Raw genomic sequence first — 27,008 nt, forward strand, 5'->3', positions numbered from 1 at the left:
TAGTACTCTGGTTTCAGATTTGACTGTAAAGATTTGACCATTGGTCAAGGATATTGATGATGGGACCTCAATTCATTGATTTTGGAACCATAGAACCTTGTTTTTTTGCACATTCAGTTTCAGTTTATTGGTCAGGGCTCAGGTGCTGACAGCAGTCATCATTCGCTACAGGCCAAGTTGGATCTATGTTTGATGCTGTCTCTAGTAAGAAAAGCAGGATGTCATCCGCATAGGATAATAATAGTTCATTAAGTCCCAGGTGTATTGAGGCAAGGGATGACATAAAGAGATTGAACAGGATAAGTGAGAGGGGAGATCCCTGTGGGACCCTGCAGTCAGGAGACCAGAAGTTGGAAAGTTGGTTGTTTTGCTTGATAGAATAACTTTGATTTGAAAGGAATTTGCTGAACCATTTGAACATAGTCCCTGATATTCCTATCTGATCCAGGCGCTCAAGTAGCAATGCGTGGTCAACCGCATCAAATGCCGCCGATATATCGAATTGGAGAAGAATTATTTGGCCACCTTTGCATAGATGTTATTTGACATATGTAATTAGAACTAGCAGCAATGTTTCAATACTATACAACAATCTGAAGCCAAACTGTGACCAGTGTAAAATAGAAAAATTTTCCAGATTTAAAGAGAGATGTTTACTAATGTAGGTTTCTAATACTTTAGTAAAAAGGGGTATGCTTGCCACTGGATGGTAGTTTGCAGGCAATGTTACGTCTAGCCCAGATCCCTTCAGTAGTGGAGTGAGAACAATTTTGTCCATGTCAGGAGGAAGAGAGCCAGTTTTTAACAGCTCTTTGAGATTATCGAGTAGCCAGTTTACTGCTTCCATAGGGATGGATTTGAGTAGGTGTTTTGGGCATTGATCCAGGGAGCAGTTAGCTCAGAAGCATTTCAACAGCATTGATCTTACATCCTTAACAGTTAGTGGTTGAAAAGATTCCCAATTTTGGTCAGTTTTGAGTCCTTGGGTTGTAGGATCTCCGGCAATTAATGCTGAGCTACAGGTCGGACTATTTTTCTCTGTTGGTGTAGCTTTAGATAGTTTGGACTTAATTTGGAGGATCTTATTGGCAAAATGGTCTGTTAGGTCTTCAGCGATGGGACATGTTTTCTGTGAATGTTCATCCTTATTAATGGAAGCTAGTGTTTTAACTAAGGAGAAAAGTTTTTTGTTGTCAAGATCATCTTGAACTATTAGGCTGATATACTATTGGCGTTTTGAGTCAGCTACCTTCTTTTTGTAGCATGAGAAGGCTGACTTCCATTTGGATTTATCAGTAGTATCTTTGTTCTTTCTCCATTGCTTATCTAGGCGTCAACATTCCTTTTTTAGGATGGATAGTTCCTCTGTAAACCATGGCGAATTTCTGGATGTCTTGACCTTTTTAGTAGTAAGTGGAGCAATGTTGTCTAGTATGGCTTTCACGTTGTTGTCCCAGTGGGATTTGATTGAACCATGTGTAGGAGATGCAGTAGTGAGGGAATCTGTTACCTCAGACCAGAAAATGGCCTAGTTGATTTTACCTCTGGTGGAGATGAGTTTGGATGACTTGCGTCTGGTTAAGCTTGACATACAGATATCAATGGTAAAATCCAGTTGGAAGTGGTCAGACCATGGTACTGGCTTCCATTTGAATGAGCTAATCAAGCTATTAGGATAGGAAGTCATGAAGTCTAACATATGGCCTTTTTCAAGAGTTGCATCCTTGGAGAATGTAGTTAGTTCGCAGTCCTTCAGGAATGATTTGAAGTTGTGAACACTGGCGTCTGCATCATTTTCCAAGTTTAGGTTTAAGTCTCCCAGGAAAATAATCCTTGAAAATTGTGACATTGCAGAGGACGTAATCTCTGCAGAGGTTCTGCCTTGGACCAAGCTCCTGCTTATGTGGGAAAGTGTGGGGTACAAATGCACCAAAATAAATAAATACATAAATGAGGAGTAGGGTGATTTGATTTGACTCTTTTGAGTGATTGCAGAATTTGCACAGCATGTATTCCAGTTCAGGGAAAACACCAGAACTAACTAAAGACACATGGAAAAAACTCTTAAAGATAAGAGCAAGTCCGCCTCCTTTTTTTACCCTGTCTTGGAGAATGAAGAATACCATAACCGGTTGGGTAGATGTGGGGCAGTATTGGACAATCAACTTCTGTGAGCCATGTTTCTGAAATAAACAAAAGCCCAGATCTGAAGATTCTAGCAGATCCCTGAGTAACAGAGCCTTGTTCCCCACAGACCTGGCATTGATATAAATGGCGGTGACAGGAGTGAGTTGAGACTTGTGTTCCAAAGGGGAGAATTGTTTGGATAATTGCAAAAGGTAGAGAGGTTTTTTAGGCCGTCAAATGTTAGCCATTTGGTTCTGGTCTGTAACCACAGTAGTGTTCTGATGGTATGTATTGGAATTGTCTAGCAGATATCTGACATTATAATTAGGGTGTTTCTTAGTTCAGGGTTTTCTAGATGGGTTATAGATTACAGGGATAGGATTAGGCACAAATTTATCTGGTAGATTGTTGCCTGACATGCTCAAAAGGGCTAGGCAAATTCATGTGAGCCACTTCATGGTGATAGCTTTTGATGCTAGTTTAAGTCAGTCGGGTTTAGTGCTCTTTAACAGCCCTAAATGTGCGCTGTTAATGACTTCAGAATGGAGTCCTCTTTGAAGGTAGATGCCACCAATGATGAGGAGAGGTCATGGTGTCTCAGGCACTCATAATATGGGGAGATGTAGATGTACTGATGTGGCAGGCTTCAAAATGATGCTGTTACTCGCTATAATTAGGTAGAGTTCCTCATTTAAGCTGCCATTCTTCCATAGTCAATCGTGCAGCAGTTGGGGGAGTTTAGATTGGGCAAGAGGCCATATTGTAGCTCTCCTGTTATAGAGTTGTTCATTTCTTTTGTTTGCTGGTTGAAGTATGGTTATAAGTACAGAGCTGAGCAAGACAGGTATTTATAAGACAATGGAGAGAACTGACCTTAAGCACTCCTTGGGTTCCTCTATTAGGCTGCCGTTCTTCCATAGTCAATCATGCAGCTTTGAATAGACAGGCCTGTCAGGTTCAAAACACTTAGGCATGGACTCTGGAGCAACGTGAGCCCTTGGGCTGCTGACGAGGAGTGGCAGCAGCAGGCAAAACCCTCCAACCAGGACTTGACCAACAGGACTGGAGTAGAAGCTGTAGGCAGGCGAGGCAGGAATAAGCAGAACCAGAATGGACTTGGCTTGGCAGGGACCGGAATCAGGAAACACAAGCAGGATTCAGGATTGATAAACAAGCTTGGCTAGAACAGGATTCAGGAACTAGCGTGACTGGAACAGGACTTCACCTGTGCTTGACCGCCGTTCCCTATGGGTTGAGCCCCTAGGTGCGGGCAGCCGGCAGGACTTACTGGACCGAGTGGGTAAAAACAAGCTAGACTAGACAGGGTTCAAGATACAGGGTCTCAAACAGACAGGATCCAGACACAAGCTTGGCTGAAGCAGGATTAGGGTTCAGGATGCTGACACAGAATATAAGGTAAGGAAACAAGCTTGACAGAAGTGCTCCTATCAGCACCAAAAGGTTAAAGCAGGGAAGCTAAAAGGGTAAAGCAAGGCAGAAGTGCCGATGCGCCCTGCCCCCCGGGTGCAGCGCCTGCCCCCCCCCCCCCCCCGATGCAGCATGACCCCCTCGGCGAAAGGACACCCCCGCGAAGATCCCTCCCCCGGGTGCACGCCGCTGGGGGGGTGCCGCGCGCGCCTGTCCGTTCGTTCCATGCTTCTTCTCTGCCCCGGAACAGGAAGTAATCTGTTCCGGGGCACAGAAGAAGCATGGAACGAACGGAGGACAGGTGCACGCAGCACCCCCCCAGCAGCGTGCACCAGGGGCGGACCGCACCCACCGCCCCCCCCCCCCCCCCCCCCCCCCAGGAACGCCACTGCCTTATAGATATTTTACAAAAGTCTCTGTGTTCAGACAGCCTTTTGTAAAATACACTGCAAAATATAAATGCCCTGACTTGGATACCCCTTTTCCTACAAGGGCAACTTATACAAAATTGGACTTGAAAGGTTGAACGTAAGCCCATACAGAAATGCACATGCACAAAAAAAAAATAAAAATAAATTTGGAAGACATAGTGGTGAAAAGGATGGGAAGGACAGTGAGAGTCCATTCTTAATTCACCATTTCAAGGATGTGCCTAAACCCTGATTCAAAAGGATCTTTTCTCCAGTATTCCTTTTGTATCATGCAACTCAAATATGGCTTTACTGTGCAGATCCTGCTACATTTTACCTGAGTTCTTCATGGGGCACAGTGCACAGTCCATACCCCAGGCTTCACCATATAAGCAGCAGCACTCTGTGTATGTTGTCTGCTTTCCAACCAGAGGCTGGCTGCAAACAAACTCCTCACTCAGATGCTGCCAGCAGAGATCCTGGAAGACATCAGTTTCTTCTGTTTGCTCTGAAAGAGAGATGTCATGTTTTAAAATGTTTGCTGCCAACTAACTGACCACAATATAAATCCAGTTGTAAGCTTTTAATTCTACATTTTAATCTCCGTTATTAACATAAAGAGCGCTCCCTTTTTCAATAACTGAACCCATCTGATTTCTTTTCAGGATCATTGTATTGTAGATGTTACTTTTTCAAAGCTGGTCACCTTTGAGTAAGGCAGTATGGAATTAACTTGAGAAAGGCACTTGCTGAAAATAGAAAGAACTGAAAGATGTGTTAGAAAGGTATAATTTTGCCTTTCTTAAAGTTGTTCATGTATCTGCAGACAGTTTGTGAATAATCCAGTTTTGTTCATTTATGTTTTCTCCTTGAATGCAGACTAGACTATCTTTATTAGTAGTAATGGTAAATTATTGAGCAGAATATAATTGTGTTGAAGATCGATGCAAAGTAAAGTTATTAAAGTTATTCTTTGCTTTTTTGTGGTAGCTAGTTGTACCTTTTTCAGAAAAAATAGCTTGCTATACATTTAGGACTGAATTCTATAAATGACACCTAAAAAATTGGCGTAGAAAAAAATAGCCCTAAGTGTCATTCTATAAACAGCATTTAAAGTTAGGCGCCGTTTATAGAACAGCGCTTAGCACCAGGAATCTTGAGTAAATCCTTGTGCCTAAAACAGACATGGATCGCTTTTATTCTCTAACAACGTGCATAAAATAAAGGAATGCCCCTGATCCGCCCATGGCCATGCCCCCTCTTTGGACTCACGCCTAAATTTACGCTCATAAATTTTAATTACATTTTGGAACTCTCTTCCCTACTCCCTCCCTCCCCTCATTCAGGTGTCCTTTTATGAAGCTGTGGTAAAAAGTGGCCTGCGGTAGTGTGAGCACATGTTTTTGGCACAAGTTGGGCCATTTTTTTTTTTACCACAGCTGGGAAAAAAAGGCTTTTTTAAATGGGGGCAGTAAATGGCCATGCACTAGAATTAAAAGTAGCACACGGCTAGTTACTGCCTGAGCCCTAACCGCCACCCATTGACCTAGTGGTAAGGGCTCACGCGCTACACGCATGGTGCTCATACAGTGCACTAATGTGGCCGCGCTGCCAATTACCTCTGGGAACACCCCCTACAGTAGAAAATAGAAAAATATTTTCTACTGCAGGAAACAGCATGCGCCAACTTCAGAATTACTGCTGGGTGGGCACGCTACCCGGGCAGTAGTGTCGATTTGGTGTGGAGCTCAACTGCCACTTTGTAAAAGGGCCCCTCAAAGTCCTTCTTAGGACTCACCATTGTTCTCAGGATTTTGAGTCCTTTCCTTCACAGACTGTTCTCCCTTTGTCCTCCCCTATTGTTTCCCTTAGCATCTTCATCTGCACTGCATTTTTGTAATTTGTTTCTGTAAACTGTTTAGTTGCCTGTCTGGATCTACTTTGCGGTATATCAAACCCAAATAAATAAATAAAATCTAATTAGCAGCAATAATTGCTTGTTAAGATCCCACTTATTGGCGCTATTTGGCTCATTATTCAATTAAATTGGGCTTACGTTCACATTTGCATGTCCAATTTTAGGCGCTTTTATAGAATTGACGGGTTAAAGGGCAATTCTATAACTGTGCACTTACATTTAGGTACACCTTGTGCACTTTAACCTAGGTAAAATCAGCCCTTATCCCCCGGATTCTGTATAGTGTGACTGAAATTGTGCATGCAAATCCAGTCATATTCTGGATTTGCACACACAACTAATTACTTAACAAGCCAATTGGTGCCACTAACTGCCACTTACTTATTCTATTCACCTAGGCAGAAATATTTTCGGCACCGATTTCTCAGGCACCATATATAGAATCTAGTCTCATGTGCACAAGCACCCTAAGCAGTTTTCTATATGCTAGTATTCTGTAATGACATCTGGGTGCCTTTCACAAACTTTTGGAGTGCCTAAAAAGAGATGCCCTCCTATAGAATTGCCCACTTAGGGAGTAATTTTAAAAGTGACTCGGTTGTGTAGAACATCCTGTTTACAAAGGTGCGGTAAGCTTTTGCATTTAATGTTGCATTTGATGGTTTATCGTTTATTAAATTTGCTATACCGCTTTAGTTGCAAGCAAATTAAAGCAGTTTACAATAAAAACAAGAAAACAGAAAGGAATGCCATTTGTAGATAGGAAAGAATAAACTACCGTTATCATTCAAACAGTAATCATAATCACAAAGATGGTAGCATCATAAAAACACATATACAAAGACAACGAAAATGCAGAAGACATAATAGCCAAACATACCTACAGGCACAGACAACATAACCAACATCGCTCACAACTCAGCCCAACCCTGACCTCTCATTGCAGTATCAACCCAGACCTAAGTATAGAAAGCGTGCTGGAACAAATTAATTTTCAATAGGGCATGGAAAGATGTGTAAGATGTTTCAAGTTGAAGGCACTGTGGTAGTGAGTTCCAAAGTACTGGTGAAATAAAGTAAAACGTGCTGGATCTTTTGGATTCCCATCTAGCTTTAGAAGGGTGTGGGAGAACTAGTCTATTATCTTTTAGAGAACGTAGAGTACGGGATGGTTCCACAGGAGACGGGTGAAAAATAACAAACAGCTATCTCTTTACTGAGTAGTATGACCAATTAGATTTTTTTTCATTCCTTTTCTGTTTTATCTCTGAGCAAATGCTAGCTTTTTTCTATCATGGACATGGACAGTGGCGTAGGAAGGGGGGGCGGGGGGGCGGTCCGCCCCGGGTGCACGCCGCTGGGGGGTGTCGGCTCCACGCTGGTGCACTGCCCTCTCTGCCCCGGAACAGGTTACTTCCTGTTCCGGGACAGAGAGAGCAGTGAATCAGCGCGGAGCCGACACACCCCAGCAACGTGCAGTCGGGGCGGATTGGCCCTCCCGCCCGTCCCTCGCCGCAGGTATGCGCAGCGGCGACCCGCCCCGGGTGTCAGCTCCCCTCGCTACGGCTCTGGACATGGAGTTCCTTTCTTTTCCAGGCATCCACCACCGTCTCCGTGAAAAAGTACTTCCTGACATTACTAAGTTCATTTTCTCTAGTGCTACTACTTCCCCTTCTCTGGAAAAGATTTGTTTGCATATTAATACCTTTCAAATATTTAAATATCTGTATTATATCACTTCTTGTGATTTAACAACTTTGAATAACTTTGTGTTGTTAGCAAATTTAATTACCTCACTAGTTACTCCCATCTCTAGATCATTTATAAATATGTTAAAAAACAACAGTCCCAGTGCAGACTCCTGGAGAACCCCACTATCTGCCTTTCTCCATTGAGAATACTGACCATTTAACCCTACTTCACCTGCACTGTCAACTACTGAACTTTAACACAATACCACTTGATTTCTTCCACGGAAAAAAACTTGTACACTTGACTGCTTAATTTACTTTATCATGTACGAACTTTAATACCACTATGTATTTCTTGATCCGGAATTGGCGATCACCATTACGGTACAATGTAAGCCACATTGAACCTACAAATAGGTGGGATAATGTGGGATACAAATGCAACAAAATAAAATAAATAAATTCTATCCCTCCTTTCCTCTAGAGTATACATATACTCAGCTTCTCAAGTCTCTTCTCAAACATCTTTTGGTTGAAACCCTTTTTTTTTTTTTTTAATTATTTATTTATTTATTTATTAGACATATTTACCACTTTTTTTTTTAAGGAATTCACTTGGGGCAGTGTACAGCAAGAATAAGTAAAATATAGGTAATAGATAATTATAGCTGTAAAAATATTCAAACAATACAGGGTATGGCATAGTATACTACAATGTCAACACAATAAAACATTTTAAAAGACAAGAGTGGATAAATATGTCCTGCTTCATTATGTGCAGCTGATGTTACTCCTTGAGTGAGTGTGACCATCAAGTTAGCTACTTCTTCCATTAAAGGCCTGGGTGCAGAGTCAAGCTTTCACCTCTTTTCTGAAGTAGAGATAGTCTTGTGTTAAGTGAAGCCTTTCAGGAACTGCATTCCAGAGTGTGGGGGTTACTCCAGAGAAGGCTCACTCGCAGGTATCACATCATATGATGTCCTTTGGAGAGGGTGTGGTTAGGGATACTCCTTGGGAGGACCTTAGTGACCTTGGAGGTGTTTAGAGGGCGATCCTGTTCATCAAGCACTGTGGCCCATTTCCTTTAAGGGTCTTGAAGATCAGACACAGAGTTTTAAATTTAGCCCTGTATTATGCTGATAGCCAGGGAAGTTTTTGCAAAAATGGTGTGATGTGGTAACGTCACTTACAACCTTCTATTAGTCTTGCTACATCATTTTGAATCAACTGGAGCTGGTGCAAACCCTATTTAGTCAGACCAGTGTAGAGTGCATTACAGTAATCCAGTCTTGATGTTATCACAGCATGCACAAATGTGAAAAGACTTGCCTTTTCAATGTAAGGAGAGAGGCAGCGTAATTGTCACAAATTATAGAATCAGTTCTTGAATATTGCTTGGATTTGGGAGATCAGCATAAGTGTTGACTAGCTGTATTCCAAGGCTCCTGACATGTGATTAGAGGGGGAGTTCATATTTCCCAATAAGATTTTGATGTCATTTTTGAAGCTTTTCTTTGAAATGCTTCAAGTCTTTTTACGTTCCTAGTGAGATACGGCTTCTAAAACTAAATATAATACTCCTCACCAAAAACTTATTACAGGGGCATCAACACCTCTTTTCTTCTGCTGCTTATACCTTTTTCTATGCAGCCTAGAACCCTTCTGGCTACAGCCACTGTCTTATCACATTGCTTTACCACCTTGATGTCTTCAAATAGTATCATCTCAAGGTCTCTCTTCTGAGTTGTGCTTATCAGTCTCTCACCTTCAATCTGGTATTTCTCCTTTGGAGTCTGCATCCCCAGTGCATCAACCTGCTCTTTTTTGCATTAATTTTGAACTGCCGGTCGTTAGACCATTCTTATAATTTTTGTACATCTCTTCTCATGTTTTCTACTTCCTCTGGGATATCCACTCTGTTTGTAATTCTCATGTCATCTGCAAAAACGCAAACTTTCCTACTAACTCTTCGGCAATGTTGCTCACAAATATATTAAATAGAATTGGCCACAGCTCCAATCCCTGAGGCACTCCAATACTCACCTTCCTTTTCTTCTAGCAGGTTTCATTTACCATCCTCTGTTGTCTGTCTGTCAACCAGTTTCCAAAACAGTTCACCACTTTGGGTTCTAACTTCATCCTGCTCAGCTTATTCATCAGCCTCCTGTGAGGAACCATATCAAAGACTTTGCTGAAATCCAAGTAGATTACATCTAGTGCCAGCAGCATCTCCATTGCTTTTCCAACCACTGAAATGAGGCTTACCAGCCTTTAGTTTCCTATTTCTTCCCTGTTTGCATTTTTATGAAGTGGGACCATATCCCACTTGTCTGTAATCCTTGACATTTTAAAGAAACAGTTAAAGGCATTTTTATTTGCACAGCATATTCTGGGATTTAATTCAGTATGTATTTATTTTACGAAAATGAAACAATAATATATATGCTGATTCTGTTTTTATTTATTTGTAACATTTGTAGTCCATATTTTCCCCACTTAATTTGCAGGCTCAATGTGGCTTACATAGTACCGTGAGGTAGTAGCTACCTCCGGTGGTGAAACAAATACAGAGTGATGTTATAGTCAGTGAGATAAATATATTATAGACACAGTAGGGGATCGTAGAGAAGGGGAGTTATATAGAGTTCATTATAAGTTTTTGTTTCTTTGTGTTGCTGGGTTAAGGCATTTAGGTTCGGTCAGTAGGGTATGCCTTTTCAAACAAGTTGGTCTTTAGTGATTTCCAGAAGTTGAGGTGGTCGTGCTCTTTACAGCTTTTGGTAGTGCATTCTAGAGTTGCGTGCTTATATAGGAGAAGCTGGATTTGTTAAAACTACTGTGCTTGTTTATTTTGTAACCTGCCTAATTAATAGGCAGGCTATAAATGTTTTAAATAAATCCTTAAGAGGTCCCACCAGTATTTCTCAGAGTTCCCTCAATATTCTTGGATGTATTCTATCTGGCCCCATGGCTTTGCCTACTTTCAAGTTTTTCAAATTGTTCATAAACACATTCTTTTGTGAACAGTGTAATATCTACTCCATTCCCATATATACTCTTTGCAGTCAATCATGGTCTTTCTTCAGGATTATCCTGTGTACACAGAAGAGAAGTACTTGTTTAGCAAGTCCGCTTTTTTCCTCATCACTCTTAACATAGCGGCAGTAGGCAGCTTTCAGTCTTACAATTCCATTTCTAGCCTTCCTCCTGTCTCCAACATATCTGAAAAAAGTCTTGTCACCTCTCAACATCTTTAGCCATTTTTGATTCTGCCTGTAATTTTGCTAACCGTATTTCCCTCTTTGCTTCTTTCAGTTTTACCTGGTAATCTTTTCTGTGTTACTCTTGTTGTGTTCTTCTGTATTTCTTGAACATCACCTCTTTTGCCTTTATTTTTCAGTCACTTGTCTGGAGAACCATGTGTTTCCTTTTTCTTTTGTTTACTTTCCTTACATAAAGATCTGTTGCCTTATTAATAGCTGCTTTCAGCTTGGACCACTGCCCTTCCACTTCTCCTATGTCTACCTATCCAGTCAACTTTCTTCAGGTACTCTTCCATTTTACTAAAGTCAGATTGTTTGAATTTAGTACTTGCAGTCTGCTTTGCTTCTTATATCAAATCATATTGTGTAATGATCACTATTGTCTAGGTTACTCCTGGGGAAATTCTGCATAAAAAATTGAAAATTCTGCATACTTTATTTGTAATTTTTTGAATGGAATTCCCACATTATTCCCCCAGGCAAGAAATACCCACCACCAGAGCAGTTTCCCAAGCACCTACCTGCAGACCTCCACCCCATTCCCAAGGCATGCACACATACACCTATTCCAGCCCCCCACACACTCCATCCACCTGTTATCCTGACCCAGTTCCTGTACACACACTATCCACCTTTTTTCCAGTCCCACCCCCACTCCCATATGCCTTGAATCTGGTTAGATTCTAGGAAGTTCACTATCCTTCTTTCAGCAGACTTTCCATTAGTTTTACAATCACTGAAGAAAGGCTTATCAGTCTGTAGATTCCCATAGCATAGTTGTCACAAATGATAAAAGCTTCTACTGAATGTTGCTTGGATTTAGGGGATCAGCATAAATGTTGAGTCAAGCTGTATTCCAAAGGTTCCTGACTTGTGATTTAAGGGGGAGTTCGTATTTCTCAAAAGAGATTTTGATGTCATTTTTGTTGCTTTTAATTGATCTGCTTCAAATTTTTTTTACATCCTTAGTGAGATACGGTCTCCAAAACTGAACTTAACACTCAAAGTGGGTCCTCATCAATGACTTGTAAAGGGGCATCAATACCTCTTTTCTTCTGCAGCTTATCTCTTTCTATGCAGCATTGCATCCTTCTGACTACAGTTACCATCTTGTTACTTTGGTTTGCCACCTTGCATAGTCATCACTATGGGGCCACCCTTTGCCACTCCAGTTCCGGTGCACAGTCAGCTGGGAGCTACAGTAGCAGATTTAAACCTTGGCTCCACGCTGCACAACACTCACTTGGCTGCCATCAGCCCTGCCCTCAGATCCAGTTCCTCTAAACTGGACAGTGATAAAAGAGATAGAATCTGCGGGGCCCTTGCCTGCATTGCAACAGACTCTGCTGGTCCTGATCCCACCACCCTCCAAATTCGCTTCCTGTTTTTGATGGGCGGGATCTGGACCAGCAGAGCCTATAGCAACCAAGGCAAGAGGGAAGGACCTGCAGCTTCTGTCTCCTTTATCGGTGTCCAGTTTAGTGGGACTGGGGCTGAGGGCAGGGCTGAAATCAGCCAAGTGCCGGAGGAGGCAACAGATAAGAATAAAATACAATGCTGGATCAGGGCCAGTAGCTATGGGAAGAAAATTGAAATGCTAGATTGGGGAGAGAGATAAAAAAAGGGGATATGCTTGTTTTAGGAAAAAGGGATGGTAGACAAAGGGGGGATTGGCATGATAGAAGGGAGATGATGGATCAGCATAGGGGAGGAGTGGAGAACAGTTACTGGAACTGGGTGGGGGTGGGAATAATAGGGGATACTGGACCCTGATAGAGCAGGGACAGGGAATTGCTGGACATAAGAGGGTGGCATATGGAGACAGAAAGATGATGGTCATGGGGGGAGGGAGTAGGAAGACAAGGGGAAGATGCTGGATGGAGAGGAGATGCTGAATAAGGGAAGGATAGAAAGAAAGGGCATATGCTTCCTTGGGGGGAGGAGACAGTACTCATGGGAGGATTAGGGGGATAGAAGGGAGATGCCAGATCAACATGGGGAAGAGAGAAGAAGTACTGGAATGGGATGAAGGAAGATAGTTGACTGGCTGGCTTAGGGAGAAAGGAGATAAAAGATCAGATATGGAGGAAAAAAGGGACATGGGAAGATGCTGGACATGGGGGTTGTAGGGTGAAGAAAATACCGGATGTAGCGTGAATAGGAAGACAGATGGGAGATGCTGGACATGTGGGGGCAGCAAAAAGACAAAGGAAGTACTGGACATGAGAGGAATAGGGAGATAGGGGAGATGCTGACAGAGAAGGGGGAGAGGGACACATAGTGATATGAGAGGGGAGTAGGGTGACAGGGAGAGATCTTGGATGGAGGTGGAGAAAGAAAGTTGAGGGGATGGAGGGGAGAGAGGATATGGCTGGATGGAGTTGGAAAAAGAGAGAGAAGATACTGGTCAGAAGAGTGAAAATACAGAGGGGTGCTCTACAAAGAGAAAGATGATGCTGGAAGAGGGGAAAGAGCAGAGAATTAGCAAAAAAAAAAAAACAAACCTGGAAATTAATAGGATGAGGGAGATGGAAAACTGTAAGTAGGAGCAGATAGCGAGGCAGAAAAATAAATGGAGGAAAACTGAAAGGAAAAAAGTAAAGTCAGAGATTGATGAAGGAGAGGGAGGGAGAGAAGTGGCAGATGGACTGAAGACCCTGGAAAGAAAATTAAGAAAAGACAGCAGAAAGTAGAAAATGGATACTAGGACAAACATGAATAAAATGGCCAGACAACAAAAGTAGAAGAAAGAATTAAATTTTAATTTCATGAATAGAAAAACTGCAGTTTTATAATAAATTTACTCTACTTTCTTTATATTTTGCTAAGTGCAGGGTGGTGTTTCTCTTTCTCTAGTGTTGCACTGCATACAGAGTATGGCTTCCTGAGGTTTAAGTTTAATTTTTGTCTACATATTTTAAGTTTGTAGTTGGTTATTCTGTGCTTGGCAAGGTCTGTCTGTGTTCAGTGTTTGCAATTGAGGCCAGGTATTCTGTTTGCATGGCGTTTGTATATGAAAAGATTTGTAGTAATTCAGCTTGCTCAGTTTCCCAATAGATATACTGGTGTTCTAGGTCCCACTGCAATATTTATGTTGCTATGTTTTCCTATGTAGGGTCCTTGTTGCGTTACTTCTGTAAATTAGTGGTTTTATGGTATAGTAGATTAGCTCAATACTGCCCCGAAAAGGCAAAACGAAGCAAGTGGCTCAGTGAATAGACTTTGCTCCAAGGCATCTAGGTCAGCTCTCAGTCGCAGCACACATCAGCTGTGAGACCTTACTGCCTGGAAAACTTCTCTCCTGACAGCATACAGACTGTTGTCATTTGAATCACACTGCTAGCGCTGATGTCAGCAGTTTCTAACAACTTAAGAAGACCTTGCTCCAAGGCATCTAGTTCACCTCTGAACCACAGGACACTTATCAGCTATTAGTCCTTCCTGCCCGGACAAGCTTCTCTCTTGCCAGTATACAGACTGATGTCTTTTGAATAGTGCTGTTAGCGCTCACGTTGCCATTTTCTAACAACATAGGGAGACCTTGCTCCGAGGATCATGCCAAAGGGGTGTGCCAAAGTGGCACAGTCCTCTGTGCGTCCATTCATATGGAACTTCGGGCGGTGTCGGGCATGGATCCTAAGAGTAGGGCACCTCCACTGTCCTTGTCTGCCCTGGACAATCTGTGTGTGACTTTTACCATGCTGCGTCGAGTGAAATTTGTTCCTTGGCTCTGCTGCTTATTGATTTATGTAGTGTTGCTCTGCCCTCATGCTGCTGTGCTGCAGGTTCCATGTTCGATCCCTATTATAATCTCTCATAGGATTAATCGCTCAGTCCCTGCCTGTACAACCTTATTCCAGTCAAGCTTCTCTTGTGCTCATGTGAGGCAATGAACCTTCTTCTCCAGATGCCATTTAATCATTTTACCTTCAATTAAGAGGTGGAGACTGAACTACCTGCTTATTCAAATTGGGTATTTAAATGCTAGGTTGGTGGTCAATAAAACTGATGTTATTAGGGATTGGTAGGTGGAGAAATAACTTGGGTTGTTGCTGGTCTCTGAATCGTAGCTTTGTTCAACAGAGAATCCTTTACTCAATGCTTTATGTCCCCCGGGTTACAAGGTCCTTCATCAAACTAGAGCTAAACAGAGAAGGGGTGGAATCACCATCATTTATAAGGCCTTCTTCAAAGTAGAACTATTGTCCCAACTGAACTCTTTTGATCTTGAAATTATAGCCTGCAATTTAAGTGATCATGCATTGTTGGAGCCCATATACCCTGTTCTCTTCTATCGTCCTCCAGGAAGCTGGTCTGCCTTGAAAAGCAGTTTTACTGAATATCTCTCAAATAGTTGTGTTATGTTTGCAAATATTTTATTAGTAAGTGATATTAATTTGCATCTTGATAATCCTAGGGATGTTAAGACAAAGTGCTTACTTGATTTTCTCGCCTCCTGGCGATTCCTTCTGCCACATTCCCAATCCTCCCACATTAGGGGTCATCTGCTGGATCTTCTGGCTTATAGAACTATACATATGGAGAATTACTACCTGGGTGACCCATCCTGGTGCCAGGTCCCTTGGTCAGACCATAAGACTCTGGAGTTCACTCTTTACTGGAGGGAAGTTACTAGATCTTTTCAGTTCACTGTCACATCTCCTCCTTTTAAAAAGAGAGGCAGAATTGATCCCATAAAATTCTGGTCTGCAATCTTTGACAGTCCACAGCTTCCAGACATAGACAGTGAGGACTTCTTGTGCAAATGGGATAAGTTATGTAGTTCTACCCTGGAAAATATGGCTCCCATCAAAGTTTTGCCCAAACTCACCCATAGAATGTCACCCTGGTACAATCAAGATATTCTCCTCCTGAAGAGGCAGTGTAGAAAATTAGAGAGAAAGAGGTTCAGAAATAAATCTGACAAGAACAAAATGCTTTGGAGGAAGGCTATCAGGGATTATAAGAAAAGGATTGTAGAAACTAAAAGCCTCTACTATAAAGAGCAAATTGGTTGCAACCACTTAAATACCCATAAGCTCTTTAGCCTTCTTAATATTTGTATTTATTTTATTTTTATTTATTACATTTGTATCCCACATTTTCCCACCTATTTGCAGGGTCAATGTGGCTTACAGAGACCTGTTATGGCATCACCATATCAGGGCACCGAAGATACAATTGATGTTACAGAGATATCAAGGATAACAAGGATCATGAATTAGTCTAATCAAACAGTTATAAAAGATAATCATGGTAAGGGATGAGTGGTGTTATGTTGTAATTAGTTATGGATTTTCGTGATAGGCTTTGGTGAAGAGACAGGTTTTCAGCGATTTGCGAAAGTCAGTGATTTCGTTAATTGTTTCTTCTGTTGACCAAAAACTTAACATCAGTAACTGTAGCCACTCCCTCTGCTAATCAATTAGCCATGTACTTTGAAAAAAAAAAAGTAACTAAAATTAGGGGGGGAGCTGTACTGCAACTTAAGACCACTAGCGTTCAATCTTGCATCAAGCAGCCTAGTCTGGACTGCAGTTGACCAACTGTGGTCCTCCTTTCTGAGACTGTCAAATCGTTTCTCAGAAAGTATTCTACCTCACATTGCCTTCTAGATGCTTGCCCAAGTTATTTATTAAAAACTGCACCAACAGGATTCACTGACTTTCTTCAAGCTCATATCTCATTTATGCAGGGTGCTTTTCCTCAGTGGAAAGGTTCCATAATACATACCCCGATCTCGGCTTTATTGGGAGACGTTACTAATTACAGGCCTGTCGCTTCTATCCCATTGTTGACTAAGGTAATGGAGGGAATAGTTGGTATTCAACTTATGAATCACCTTTCCTCTTTCTCCCTTTTGCATAAATCCAGCCAGGCTTTAGGCCTTGTTATAGTACCGTGACAGTCTTATTTATTTATTTGTTGCATTTGTATCCCACATTTTCCCACCTATTTGCAGGCTCAATGTGGCTTACAATATTCCGCCCTGGCTATTGCCAAGACTGAGTAGAGATACAATCAATAATAACACAAGAATATGAGTAACATAGTGGAATAAAACATTAGGTATAGTGAGATCAATGATGAAATAACAATTAAAACAGTGATGTACTAAAGTTCAAGTGATGGATCGTTGTGATATGTTCTATTAAAGAGATAGGTCTTCAGTGATTTCCGAAAATTGATTAGGTCGCTTATTTTTTCACATCAAGTGGTAATGCATTCCAAAGCTGTGTTCCTATGTAAGAAAAACTGGATGAACGTATTAATTTATATTTTAATCCTTTGCAGCTAGGGAAGTGTAGATTTAGGAATGTAATCACCTTAGTATCTGATTTTAGGAAAGCAATCAGTCTAGGCTTTAAGCTTTTAGTGATGCAATTCAATATGTCAAGTGCTTTTGACCTCATTGATCATGAGTTGCTTTTAAGCCTGTTGGACCAATTCAGACTATGGGAAGGTTCAACAATCAGGGCCGTGCCAAGGGTCTCTGGCGCCCCCCCCCCCCCTGGTTTGGCACAAGATGCAAAGGAAATAGGAGCTGAAAGATGGAGTGCATCTTTGTGGGATTGCTGAACAAATAAAGGGTTTACAACCACTTAGCTTTCTTTATGTTTCAACATTTTTATTGATGAGGAAATAAACATGGTATAACAGATACCATAATATATAAATCTTCTGTGTGTACCAACCAATATTGGGGATAGTGGGTTTAAACTTCAGACCATGTGTACTTCCAAGGCAAATCACAATAGGTTAAGGAGCAAACTTCGCCCCCGTGGACTAAGTCCTTGTATATATCGGCCCCATATTGACATGAACTGTTTTTTTCTTTTCGGGGCTCCCTTACAACCACTTAGCTTTTCGTGCTTTCATGTTCACAAAATTAGTAATTAAATCTTTAATATCTAACTGGGCACATATATCATTCTCAATAGCAATCATGGCAAGGCTTACAAGCCTTTCTTGCAAAATACTTGATCGCAAATAATTTTTTATGATTTTTAACCGTGAAAATGATTGCTCACCACTTGCCACACTGACAGGAATTGTCAGCAATAGAAGCCTTGGGAAAGCTCCCATTGCTACAATGATGTTATTGGAAGTTTCAGGTCAAATGAGGATGAGGTCTCTAGGACATGTGTAGAAGAGAACCAAGTAGTGGAGACAGGCTGCATGACAAGTAGCAGGGAGCCTTAAGAAAGTCTACTCATTTTGCCCATGAGCTTAAGGGGGCCTGAATTAGGCCATGTGGCTATGAGAGTGACATGTCTCCTAGACCTCCCAAGCTGCTCTTCTAGACATAAGCGCTCAGTTGGAGGAGGAAAGAGAAAGCTGGGGGTTGAATCTGATCATGGGAAGAAACTGCTACTGAGTTAGTCTGGGGAGAAAAAAAAAAAAGATTGGGACTTGAACCACCATGGAATTTCTCTGTGTTTAGCTAGCATGGGGTGTGAGGTAGAAGAGTCGACAGAATGAGTGTTGGGGGAAGGGGATTAATGGAACTTTATGAGAGAAACTGATACATACACTGCTGGGAACAGGGAGGAGACAATGGGAGAGAAGGTGATAGGGACAGAAAAGAGGCTATGACAATCTCAGTGTCATGACCCTGTACAGGCCCTTCCACCAAGTTTCAGCAGGTCCCTGCTACTGCTAGTTACTTTAAAACTATAAAATATAAAAACACAAGACAGCTTTTCCTCGCAACTCACCCTCGTCGCTACACCAGCAGCAGGCTAGCTCGCTGACCTCCCCAGAGGATCCAAGGCAGCAGCGGCTCTCAGCCTCCCACTGCCTCTCAGTCTCAGCAGCAGTCAGCACTCCAATGACGGCAACACCCGGCGGCGCTGGTGGTCCAAATAACCATGTCACATACAATACGTACTCCGCATCCGCGCCGCCACGCGTGGGAACAGTTGGGCGGCAGTGCCAAAGAGCTGTGCGCTGCGCGCAGGAAGGCAGCAGCGTATGCGCATAGGCGCCGCGCCGCTGTGGTAAGTTTTATTTTTTTTTAATTTAGATTTTGAAAAAGAACTGGACGGCGGCGGCGCCCTTGTAGGCAGGCGCCCCCCTGCCGTGCTTACCCTGCTTACCGGGTTGGCACGGCCCTGTCAACAATGGTTCCGTGGCTTCCTAGAATCTAGATCGTATCAGGTGACGTTGTCAGGTTCTCTCTCACCATCCTGGTCTCCTGACTGCAGGGTGCCACTATCTCCAATCCTGTTCAATGTTTGATGGCTCCTTAATACCTACCTCAAACCACGGATTCACCACTCAAAATTATGGAGTCTCTGTGCCCTGGAGCTACACTCCTAAACATCTGACTATGAGCAAATACCGCTATCTAGTCAACAACAGAAATCCCCGCTAAGAAAGCGACTCAGGGGCATCCCGATGCGTCACAGCCCAATGTCTATTCACAGTGGAAGCTATTAACCGACAGGAGACAATTCAAAGAAGAACCCCACCCCTCCCTATTGAACACGGTCTACTAGCAGACCAACTAGATTGCTACCAAAATGAATACCGTCAAATCACTCCAAATAATCTACTCCTTATCATTGATCCACCCAACGCTAACCACCCCACATGCAGAAAACAACATAATTCCCATACTACACAATAATCAAAAACTGACCAGATACTCCACACCTCACCAAACTGGTATTCAGACTATGACCGGATTTACGTGTGCAACGTAGGTTGCACTATATAGAATCCGGGGGTAATGTTTCCAAATGGGTCAGTTTTGCACATACGATGACAGTAATGATCCTCACTTCTAAGCCAGGATATGTGGAATATGATCTCAGCCTCTCAAATTTACTGTTAACACTCGCTGCAGTTGCCAAAACAACTTGCCTTTGGAGTTCATAATATATTAATATGTATAGGCAACTAATCCAGTGTAATTGAAAATTCCTTTTAATCAATACAGTATGGGCAGTATGAATAATGCCATGATTAAGAAAACAGCAACTGTTAAAATTCTATTGGTCAACATTCAGCTGATGCGACGTGCATTATTTAAAAAATATAACATTTATTCAGTGCCTCTAATCAGTGGTATTGAACATGCACACAGACTGATTACTGCTACCGGCTCTACAGACAACTGCGATATTCTGTTCCTGTCTGTATAGCCATGAAGTTTAATTTAGGAAAGCCATTTTACTGTCCTAAATTAAAACACAAAGCTAAATATCGCAGGCTATCCTCAGAGTCAGAAAGTCGTTACAGCAGTATAAAGCTCCCTTTATCAATTACACAGTCACAGTATTATAATATCAAATAAATGGATTCATTTGGCCTGCAGCTATAACAAACATAGCAGCAAAAAAGAACTTCCACTAAGCATTCATATATGGCAAGGCCCCCAGCCTGTCATGCAACTCGACACACACTGCTGCCACGCTTGTTATAGCTGCAGGACATACAAATCTGTTTATTCGATATTATAATACTGTTACGGTGGAACTGATAAAGAGAGCTTTGCACTGCTGTAGCAACTTTCTGACCCCGACGCAGGCATTCACTAAAACACAGGTCTTCAAATAAAATCCACTCCCTCTGATCCTTGACTCCGCCCAGGGGTACTGAGAGGGGGGGGAGCAAAATTCCCCGGGCCCGGTCTCAGCAAGCTTCTTTCAGGTGTGTCCTTCTCCTACATGTTGGTCAGGACCCGGATGATTGCATCAATGTGATAACCTGGGTGACTCGGGATATCGCGTTAATGCAATCATCCCAGGACGCAGGGGCAGTAAGATGCAGAAGGTAAGGGAATGGGTTTTATCCAACTCCCTTGGGTGTCCCAAATGTGTGTGTGTGTATGGGGGGGGGGGGGGGGGTCCGTCTTGCCCTGGACCCAGTTGTGTCTCTCTCGGCAGCCCTGGCTCTGCCTTGTTGTTCCATCTGTAACCCACTACAGTGCTATTGCTTCGCGTTTGATTTGTGTTGTTGCTTCCCTCTGGCCTGTTTATCCTCAGTCAAGCAAAATGTCATTGCTCCCAAGTAGGTCTATGTGTCTTTATGAAATAGGATTATAATAGGCTCCTACTTGGCCTTCATATAAAGGATAGTTTATAACAGGCCACCTATATCCAGGTACTACTGGAGTGGTCTCTACGAATTTTCAGAAGCACTGTCTCAGCGCTTCTAAGTTACCCAATTCTAGTAGGGAGATTTTAGGCCAGTCTTGGACTTCTGACAACCTCATCCTGATGCATTATGGGACCTGCAGCATTGATTTCAATGAGTAGAATCAGGGACAACAAATCCTACCCTGCTTTGGGATGTAAAACCAGGACTGACCAAAAGTCTCTCTCCTCTGGAACTGGATAACTTGGAAACTCTGCAATCTGTATAATGCCATTGAAAATTCATTGTGGCCAGTATAAAGATAAGTCCTTTTGAATACCCAAGCCATTAATTTTGTCAGATACTAGGGGTATGCATTCACTAGTGCACAGTCAGTTTGTTAGTATACCTTAATAAATGTAGCGCATCCTTAATTGATTTAATGCACACTGACTTATCTGTTGGTTAGTGAGCTTTACAGCGATATAGCACACACTAAAAACTCCCTATCAAAACAAATGTGCAAAACTGAGAAAAATACCCCAAAATTAGGAAACAGTCAATGAAAACTAAAACTAATACAAACTTTCTTGCCTGTACACATTCGTACCAGATACTGCTTTGCATATAAACTTTGAACAGTGAAACCTACCACTTGATTCTGCAGGTTTGACACATCTTTTTCCTGTAGCATCCAGAACCATGGGGTGAGTGCAGAAACAATTGTAAGATCCATCTGTGTTTATACACTGGCCATCAGTGCAACTGCTTGGATCTTGGCACTCATCAGTATCTTAAAAAGAAAGGGAAATCTATTGGGAAACAGACCCTTGGTAACAGTAATTAGTAAAATCATCTCTCTCTTATTATCAAAATGAGATAAGGTCTCCTCAAATTATTCAGGTCAACATCTAGAAGTATTTATGTAATCAGCAGTGATGGTGGGTTAGGTGAGGGTGGGTTAGGTGAGAGACAAGGAGAGCTGGGTGGATGAGGGACAGTACAAGGAAAAAAAAAGCCACAGACAGAATCCTCCTTATAGAGACATACAACCCAGAGCTGGAAAAATTAAGAAAAATAATAAAAGATCTACAGCCACTACTCCAGGAGGATGAATTACCGAAAGAGATATTCCCATCCCCACCAGTGCTGGCCTTCTGACAGCCACCCAACTTAAAACACAAGCTAATTAGAAGTAAGCTCTCAACACAGACTCAAAAAGAAGCGAATGGCACACATCCTTGCAATATATCCAGCTGCAAGCTATGCCAAAACATTTCACAGGATCCCATGGTCATTCACAAAGGAAAAATATTCAACATTAAGGAATCTTTCATATGCTCATCTACCAATGTGGTATATATCATTCAGTGTGAAAAATGCATTGAAGGGTGCTACATTGGAAAAACAAGTCAGATGCTAAAGAAGAGATTTAATTTACAAAGTACCATATGAAAAATGCCAGTACCAACCAGGATGTCACCTCTATGGAGCAGCACTTTACAAAACCAGAACACTGCACCAGTGATTTTATGGTAAGAATACTGAAAGGGAACTTTAAAACAATACAGGAACGTAAGACCTTTGAAGTCAGAATGATTAAATATTTTGACACCCACCAGACAGGATTTAACAAATATCTTGGTTTTCTAGCCCAAAAACCATAAAATTTTACTGCTTTGTCACCCTCTTATCTCCATGCATATCTCCCTGTCAGTCATCCACCCAGCTCTCCCTGTCTGTCACCTAACCCACCCTCATCCTGTTAGACTGTCACTGAAATGCTTTGATGTTTCACTTAAATATACTGTCATCTACCAACATTTGCTTATTTCCAATCTGACGAAGAAGGGCTACCTTCGAAAGCTAATCAAAAAATGTATTATGTTATGTCCAATAAAAAAGGTATCATCTTATTTTCTTTTCCATGTTTTATTTTATTTCTATTTTACCTTTAAAAGTGGACTAACATGGCTACCACATCTCTCTACTCAAGACAAGGGTCTAAACCTTACAAAAATAGACCCTCATGTAACTCTAGAGGGAGAGCGTTTTGTAATTGAGGTGAAGTAAACCAGTGAGACTACATTGATTATTTTTATTCACTTAAAACACGCGTTCATGTTATATTTATTTATTTTAAAAATATATATATGTCACCCATATGCAAACTTTTGAGAGGCTTATACATAATAATAGTGAACTAAAATTAAAAAAAAACAATAAAAATATAAAACTTAGAAAAATACACAGACAAAATAAAATTCAGCATAAAAATAAGAACAGAAATAATCTAACCACCACCAATGGCCTGAGTAAACAGAAGCACCTTAACAATACCTCCGAAACATCATCAAATCAGTAACAGATAGTATTTCATTTAGCAATGCATTCCATATACTCACTGCATAGACAAAATGTGTCCTATTGTAAGTGATTTGCTTGCTGGCTTGTTTTGCAGATGTAGTTACAAAGGTGTTAAGGTGGCAAAATCTAATTAATTCATTGAAACTACAGGGCTGCAATTAAAGCAGCACACTTGCAGCTGAAATCCGTGACAGGTTTTAAGTATCATCATGGCCACCTTAAATTTAACACAAAACCCTACTGGAAACCAATGAATTTCTCTACCAAACATGGTTTGATATTAGCAATATGACATTTATTTATCAAAACCCAGGCTTTTCCATTTTTTGCCACTTGTAGAGCCCTTAGTATAGTTGCTGGGAGTCCCATCAAAACAACATTACACAAGTCAAAACAAGAAGAAAGCAATGCTTGATAAATCATACAAAAATCAGCAAAATCTAAATAAGGCCACAATCACTGTAGAATTATTTAAATAATGCAAACCACCCAACAGCCATCATATGTGAAGGTACAACAAGATGGGAGTCAAGAATCACACAAAGATATCTAAGTTCAGACCCAAGAAGGAGCACATCACCACCTAGCTAAATTGATGATGGCCACTGAAACTGCATTGCAAGTAGGAACAAAAGCCTCAGTTTTATGTATACTAATCTTCAAACTATGTTTTTACCAGCCAGATGGAAGCAGCCTGAAAAAATTCAGACATAGTGGTTAACTGGCTGCCTAACAGTATAAATTGATGTTATCAGAATAAATATGGGTGAATAAAAACCTCCACAATAGTTGACACGGGCTGTAAATATGAACAGTAGGGCAGAGCACTACTGAGCCACGTGCCTCACATCAAGCCAAGCTGAAAATGTGTGTCCCATCCTGGCTTGCTGAGTACATTCAAGCAAATACAGATGAAATCATGCCAAAACAACCAATTTAGTGAGGCCTGACCTTTCTAGCTCCATAGTGGATTCTGGTCCTCGAAAATTCATGCCTCAATAAACTGGTCTAAAAGGTGCCACCTGCCTCTGTCAATTTTGTTACACCAGACTAACTTGACTACTCTTTTCAGAGTTTTAATCAGGTCAAAACAGTTGAAGCAATCCCAAAAGATAATAAACAACAAGGAGGAATGTTGTGATTTAATAAGTCAAAGACAGAGGATATATCTAAGTAAAAAGGCATCAAAAAAGCACAATCAGTATTAGGAAAACCTAAAAAAAACAACAACAGTATTACTCAGTGACACCATCAAAGTCTCAACTCCATAACCTTTCCTAAAGCCATGTTGTAGAAGATCCAAAATAGAATGTTCTACTAAATCCTGAAGCTGATGTAACTCTACATTCTCAATAGCCTTAGCAAGAAAGAGGTAAACTACAGATAGGATGGTATGAGCTCAGTGCACCAGGGTCTACAGAAGAGCTTTTCAAAATTGGGTGAACACTGGCTCGCTGAACACTATTGGCATTATCCCTTCTGAAAGTAAACTCCTTACAACTTGGCCTAAAATAAGTAGGCAGATCAGCTAGGATTATACTTCTGCAAGCAGATAATTCTTTCTTGTAGAATAAGACACTAATGATATTTTGCCTGGTTTTATAAATCTATTCTGACAACACATGTATTAATCTGATAGTGCTACCATTTAGGTTAAGTGCCACACACAATGGGGGCATTCCACTTCCTCTGACGTGTTAAGTACCAAAATTTATGGGTGCACTATCCAATATATTAAATTAGCATGCCACCATGTGCCTTCCAATGTTTTATATATTTTTTTTGCACATATTTCAACTCTGTGGTGCCAAAGCATGTTACAAATTTACCACATAAGACTTACCAAAACACTGAAGCTTTACTGGATCATAGTAGGTACCTTGCTTGCAGTAACACTCATAGCCAGGCTGAGTGTTTAAACAGAAACCATTCTTACAGATTTCTTGCCCAAAGAGCAGACATTCATCAGCATCTATAGGGAAAACAGCACATATATGAATGCCCATAAACAATCACAAAGTTGTATAAATTGTCATGTGTAGTGCATGAGCCATATTGTATTAAAAACCAACCAACCAACCATAACCAACACAACATCTTATCCTGAGGAAGAAAGTGGTAATGTCAACCCTATGAGAAATGAAGTACCACATTTCTGATGTATGATTTTTCAGTATTTTCATTATTTACTAAACTTTGGCCAGTCTTTATTTATTTGTTACATTTGTATCCCACATTTTCCCATCTATTTGCAGGCTCAATGTGGCTTACATAGTACCGTAAAGGCATCCAGCCCTCCATACCCATCCCGTGATTCCCTTCGCTCCCCTGCCCCCCTCCAGCCATCCATACCCATCCCATGATTCCCTTGGCTCCCCTGTCCCCCCCTCCAGCCATCCATACCCACCCAGTGATTCCCTTGGCTCCCCTGCCCCCCCTCCAGCCATCCATACTCATCCCGCGATTCCCTTCGCTCCCCTGCTCCCCCCCCAGCTATCCATCCCCACCCCGCGATTCCCTTCGCTCCCCTGCCCCCCCCTCCAGCCATCCATCCCAACCCCACAATTCCCTTCGCTCCCCTGCCCGGCATCTATACCCATTCTGCGATTCTCCTTGATCCCCTGCCTCCGTCGCAGCTGCCGTAGTGAAAGGCCGTCAGCCTTCCCTTCATTTCCTGTCAGTGTCCCGCCTTCTTCTGACATCATTGCGTGAGGGCGGGACACGACAGGAAATGAAGGGAAGGCTGACGGCCTTTCACTACGGCAGCTGCGACGGAGGCAGGGGAGCAAGGAGAATCGCGGAATGGGTATGGATGCCGGGCAGGGGAGCGAAGGGAATCGCGGGGTGGGTATGGATGGCTGGAGGGGGCAGGGGAGCGAAGGGAATCACGGGATGGGTGGACAGGGGGCAGGGGAGTGAACGGAATCATGGGATGGCTGGAGGGGGAGGGCAGGGGAGCGGATGGGGGGGGGGGGCAAAAGAAAAGGTGCCGGTACACTGTACCGTTGCGTACTGGCACAAAAAAAGCACTGGCTCTAACCATGGAAAAACAGGTCTCTTCATTGACAAAAGAAATGTTTCTTCCTGATGAAAAAACTGAGATGTGTGAGAAACTATGTTGAACAAGATCATTTTAGAATACTGGTTCAGCCTCTCTTACTTTCTCAATTGGATTATTGTAATCTGGTTTATTTAGGATGTAATAAAAGTTTGGTGAGAAGACTGCAAACGATACAAAATACAGCAGTTTGAGTGATTTTTGGATTGTCTAAATTTGATAGGATTACTCCCAGTTATTTATCATTACACTGGTTGCATATTGAAGCTAGAATCTATTTCAAATTGGCGTGTTTTCTCTTTAAGCTTCTACTTGGCTTGGCACCAGACCATTTATACCCACATTTTATATTCATTTATGCTTTGAGAACAAGACATACTGGTACTGTAGGTTATTCTTTTCCATCATTAAAAGGTAAAAAAAGATTACATTTCTTTGAATTAGGGTTGGTATTTCAAGCAGCAAGATTATGGACCACGATTTCACCTATATTTAAATCTTCTCAGTCCTATATTTTTTTAGGAAAAATTTGAAAACCCTTCTATTTCAGAATATGTATCCCACGCTAAGTACTGATTTACAATTTATTCTTAATAACTAAATTTACTATTATGCCCCTTCTTCCCAGTTAAATGAAACTGGCTTCTTAAATAGTTGTAACCC

The 27,008-nt window shown here is 41.7% G+C and overlaps 1 protein-coding gene across 4 annotated transcripts in view; it reads right to left on the minus strand.

The window, feature by feature from the left end:
• The window catches only part of LTBP1 (latent transforming growth factor beta binding protein 1), a 565,328-nt gene that overhangs the window by 34,802 nt on the left and 503,518 nt on the right, over positions 1-27,008 (minus strand). For all 4 annotated transcript variants that reach the window (XM_030196510.1, XM_030196508.1, XM_030196509.1 and 1 more), the window contains 3 exons: positions 25,131-25,259; positions 21,573-21,713; positions 4,303-4,473 (listed from right to left, as the gene is read on the minus strand). In XM_030196510.1, the coding sequence (XP_030052370.1) occupies positions 4,303-4,473; positions 21,573-21,713; positions 25,131-25,259 (441 nt within the window). The remainder of the gene's footprint in view (positions 1-4,302; positions 4,474-21,572; positions 21,714-25,130; positions 25,260-27,008) is intronic.

This window comes from Microcaecilia unicolor, chromosome 3 (assembly GCF_901765095.1).
Source record: "Microcaecilia unicolor chromosome 3, aMicUni1.1, whole genome shotgun sequence".
NCBI classification, from domain to species: domain Eukaryota; kingdom Metazoa; phylum Chordata; class Amphibia; order Gymnophiona; family Siphonopidae; genus Microcaecilia; species Microcaecilia unicolor.